A 3,946-nucleotide genomic window follows, 5' to 3' on the forward strand; every position below is an offset into this window, starting at 1 on the left:
TTGGGCCTCTCCAAAAATCTGCTTGGAAGGGTCCTGTGGGATCAGAGCTGAGAATATTGCAGAGTCATTGAGGAATCCTGCCCAGCTCTGGGCTCCCCAGGCCAGGASAGAGCCCAGCAAAGGGGAAAGGACTGGAACATCCCTCCAGTGTGGAGAGAGGAGGCTCAGGGGGATCCTGGGGGTGTGAGGAGGAACCAGGCACAAACTGAGACCCTCTGAACACCAGGAAATGTTTGTTCCACCCTGCCACACCTGCCCAGGAGCCTGTGGGGTCTCCATCCTTGGAGAGATCTTCAGGAGCTGCCTGGACACAGCTCTGGACAGGATTTGGGACAGGGGGACACAGAGRTCCCCTCCARCCTCAACCCTTCTGTGACTCTGTGGTGTCAAAYTTGTAACTAAACCAAAACTTCTCTGCAGAATCCTTGCTCCTGATGTATTTTTATATACTTTATTCCGTGCTCTTAAAAAAMCACATTTACCACCCATCACATCTCATTTAACTTTCCTTTTATGGGTTTTTTTGTGTTTTTCTACTTTTATTTGGAACTTAATGTTACGAGTCACTTGTAATAATTTTACTGCTGTAATAGTCAGATCTGTGAAACAGAATAAAAGTCTTGTAAAATAAAAAATCCTGTAAATGACCATGCTTTGRAATGAGACAATGCTGGTGGATTTAAAGAGTTTTGCACAGTAGAAGTTGATTTTTAGAGGAATCCAGGCATCATTTGGACAGGAATTCCCAGCTCTCTTAAACTGATCTGGGATCAGCATTCCCTCTAATGATTGCAAAGCTCTGTGGYCCCTGGGGATGGAACATTTTTGTTCATTCTTGTGACATCCTCGTGACAGTCGCTTCATTCTCAGCAGCTTGGGGGAAATAAAGTTGCTTTGAGCAAGTTGTGAAAACAGAAAAATGTTGTTTCTAAATTCCTGCCTTTGTAATTCCCCGAGAGAAATAAGATTGTCAGATGGGGACTTAGCATTATCCCAGGGATAAAGATGTTGCCTGGTAAGCCTGGCCTAGAGGAATGGTTATTGGTAAATAAACATCTTGGGAGTGAGCTGTGTTATCTGGGAGATTTGGGGATCGGGAAGCTCTTGTAGCTCAAAGGATTTTGATAATGGATTAAGGGAATTTCTTAAATGAAARCACCCTGCTCTTGCAGTAACTCGGAACACTTTGCCTGGCAGAATTCAAACCTCCAAAATCAACAGCTCAGCTCTGGTTTCCTTTAGGGACAGACCCTGGTGCTCCATCAGAACTCCACGGTTGGTTTCCCTTCCACACAAGGGAGCAGGAACATCCCAAATCCTTGCAGAGGAAGTTTCCTGCAGCTCAGTGGCCCCATCACAGATCAGGAGGTGTTTAAGCTGGCCTGGGGAGGCAAAGCTTACCCATAACTCTGCTTCCAGGGSCTCCGTGCCAGGCACAGCAGAAGCTTTTGGTTGCACTTGAACATTTCCAATGGTGCAGCTCTGCAAATCCTTGGGCTCCCAGATATCCCCTGCAATCCCCAGGGCCAGGGATTAATCACAGGAATCAAGCTCAGCSTGGCTGTGTTCAGCAGGAGTGAAGATTTGCTCCAAGGATCAGCTTTGTTCCCCGGGCTGGCTCTGAGCCACCCCTGAGCGGGGATTTTCCTGTTCCGCAGCAGTGCAGGTGATGGGGATGTTTGTCCTGCAGGTTCCTGAAATGCTGCTGCTCCTCCTCACATGGGAGCCCTGCCTCCAAATTCCACCCCAAATTCCTCCTCCAGGTGGGATTTTCCTGCCCAGAGGGAGCTCCTTGGTTTGGTGAGTTTATGGAGTTCCACTGAACCTGAAGTTTGGCTTTAAATGCCTCATTCTTGTGTGTCCTTCAGCTGCTTTCCTGTCCTTCRCTCTCAGGTATTTGGGAATTCTGTTGTTGCTTTTTGGTGGTTTTTTCCTGCCTGGAACTACCAGGTAATGCCACCAGTCTGGGTTATTGCCCATTTCCCCAGGAACATTCAACTTCTACTTCAGAAGCTGTGATTGCCATCTTAATTTTCACCATCAGAGCTTGTGGCCCTCCTTTGAATCAGAAGGAATTTCCTGTAAATGAAGTTCTGATAAGAGAAACTTGCATTAGTGGTGGAGATGAAAACTCTTCCCTATCACTTGCACAACCACGGGCTGCTGTTGCCTGGCCTGCMCAGAGATAAGACAAAACCATCCAGAAAACAAATGCATCTTTTTTTGTAACCCACACTTCATTTTTACAGCATTATTAAATTCCCTGGGAAGGCTTTCAGCAGAATTGGTTATTGAATTCAAAAGCCTGGCAGCCGGAGTGTTTTCCCACATAGGTTCTGATCTGATCTCTTGATGTGATTGTTTGGGATGTGATGGACGAGCTTCTCTGCCCAGTCCCATCCTCATCCTCATCCTCATCCTCTCTTCATGCCTTGGCCATGCTCTCCCTCATCTCCCTCTCAAGAGCCGTTTAAACCTAAAACAAAAACGATTAGGCAGGCTTAGGAGGCAGCAGAGCTTCAAAGGATTAAARGCTGACGCTTCCCCTGCCCTGGGAGAGATCAAACGCTCGGTGCTGTTGGCCCTGCGGCAGCGAGCGCCGCTAAACCTTCCCCAAAAATCGGGATCCGGAACGATATTGGGAACACCGAGGAGCAGGAGGCAGAGTTTTTATTTTAATATTCATTAAAATGAGTAAATCCGTGTGTTTCGGCCCAGCCGCCGCTCAGCGTGACAGCAGTGCCACAGTGGAGGGACCTGAAGGGCACGGAGAGAACGGACAGATCGAAAAGTTTGGGATGGAAATGCCCCAAAATTTGGGGATGGAAATGCCCCAAAATTTGGGGATGGTGTTGGTGATGGGGCTGAGCTTTGTCACCCCTGGGCTGCCGAATTAACCATCCCCGGGAATGGGAAATCCCATCAAACCGCCGCCAGTGAGCCCGCTAATACCTGCTTTGTTAAAAAAAACCACTATTTTAGTGAAATGAAACCAAGTCCAAGTGCAGGGTATGGCTGGTTTGGGGAACTGCAAAACAAGTTCAGGGTTTTGTTCTTTCGGGGAAAAGCGGGATTTCGGACCAAAGGCCGCTGTGGGAATGCGGGGATGGACACAATGGACACACTCCCGTCTCTCCCATCGATAATAAACACAAAGCCCTTGAAGAACAACGAGAACCCTGAGGAAGAGGAGGGGCTTCATCGCTCTAAAATCCCCACAGCGGACACTTTCAGGCTAAAAAGTGTTTTTTCCTGACTGAGCGCTGCTCATTTAACCCTTACACGTGTATTTTCCTGACCGAATATTGCTCATTAACACTAAAAAGCGGTTTTTCCTGACCGGATGACGGTCACTGAACACTAATAAGGATTTTCCCCTGACCGGGTACCGCTCATTTAACACTAAAACAAACCTTTCCCTGACCGAGTATCACTAATTTAACACTAAAACGCTCTCCCCTAAGCGGCTGCCGGTGATTTTACACTAACCCCGCGTTCAGTGGCGGGGTGTTTTAACACAAAAAGGGTTTTTTTTTTGGCGGATCCCGCGGCTCCTCCTCGCCCGTGACGCGTCCCCCGGCCGGGCGGCCATGGCGGCTCCGCGGCGCGGGGCTGCTGCGATGGCGGGGCCGGGCTCCGGGGCGGCTCCTCCGCGCCTGGCGCTTCTCCTGGCGCTGCTGGCCGCCATCGTGGCTGTCAAGTATTACCGGGACGCGGAGGCGGCGCGGCGGCAGGTACCGGGAACCGAGCGGGGGAACCGGGCAGGAGCAGCGGGCAGGGGCGGGGACGGGCGGAGGGAGGGACGTGAGGGACGGGAATGGCGGGCGAGGGCGGCGTGAGGGGAGCGGGGAACGGGCCCGGCTGGGAACCGCGGCGGAGCGGGCCGGAGCCGGGCTGAGGTGGCCATAGCCGGGCTGAGGTGGTCACAACCGGGCTGAGGTGGTCA

General features: G+C 50.8%; 1 protein-coding gene across 1 annotated transcript in view; it reads left to right on the forward strand.

The window, feature by feature from the left end:
- Positions 1–3,556: 3,556 nt before the first annotated feature.
- The window catches only part of SELENON (selenoprotein N), a 13,734-nt gene continuing 13,344 nt past the window's right edge, over positions 3,557–3,946 (forward strand). Inside the window, exon 1 of the mRNA XM_057382573.1 lies at positions 3,557–3,734. Coding sequence (XP_057238556.1) covers positions 3,591–3,734 — 144 coding nt within the window. The 5' untranslated portion in view covers positions 3,557–3,590. The remainder of the gene's footprint in view (positions 3,735–3,946) is intronic.

Source organism: Malurus melanocephalus, unplaced genomic scaffold (genome assembly GCF_030028575.1).
Source record: "Malurus melanocephalus ecotype Western Australia unplaced genomic scaffold, MMel_1.1 scaffold_575, whole genome shotgun sequence".
Lineage (NCBI taxonomy): Eukaryota > Metazoa > Chordata > Aves > Passeriformes > Maluridae > Malurus > Malurus melanocephalus.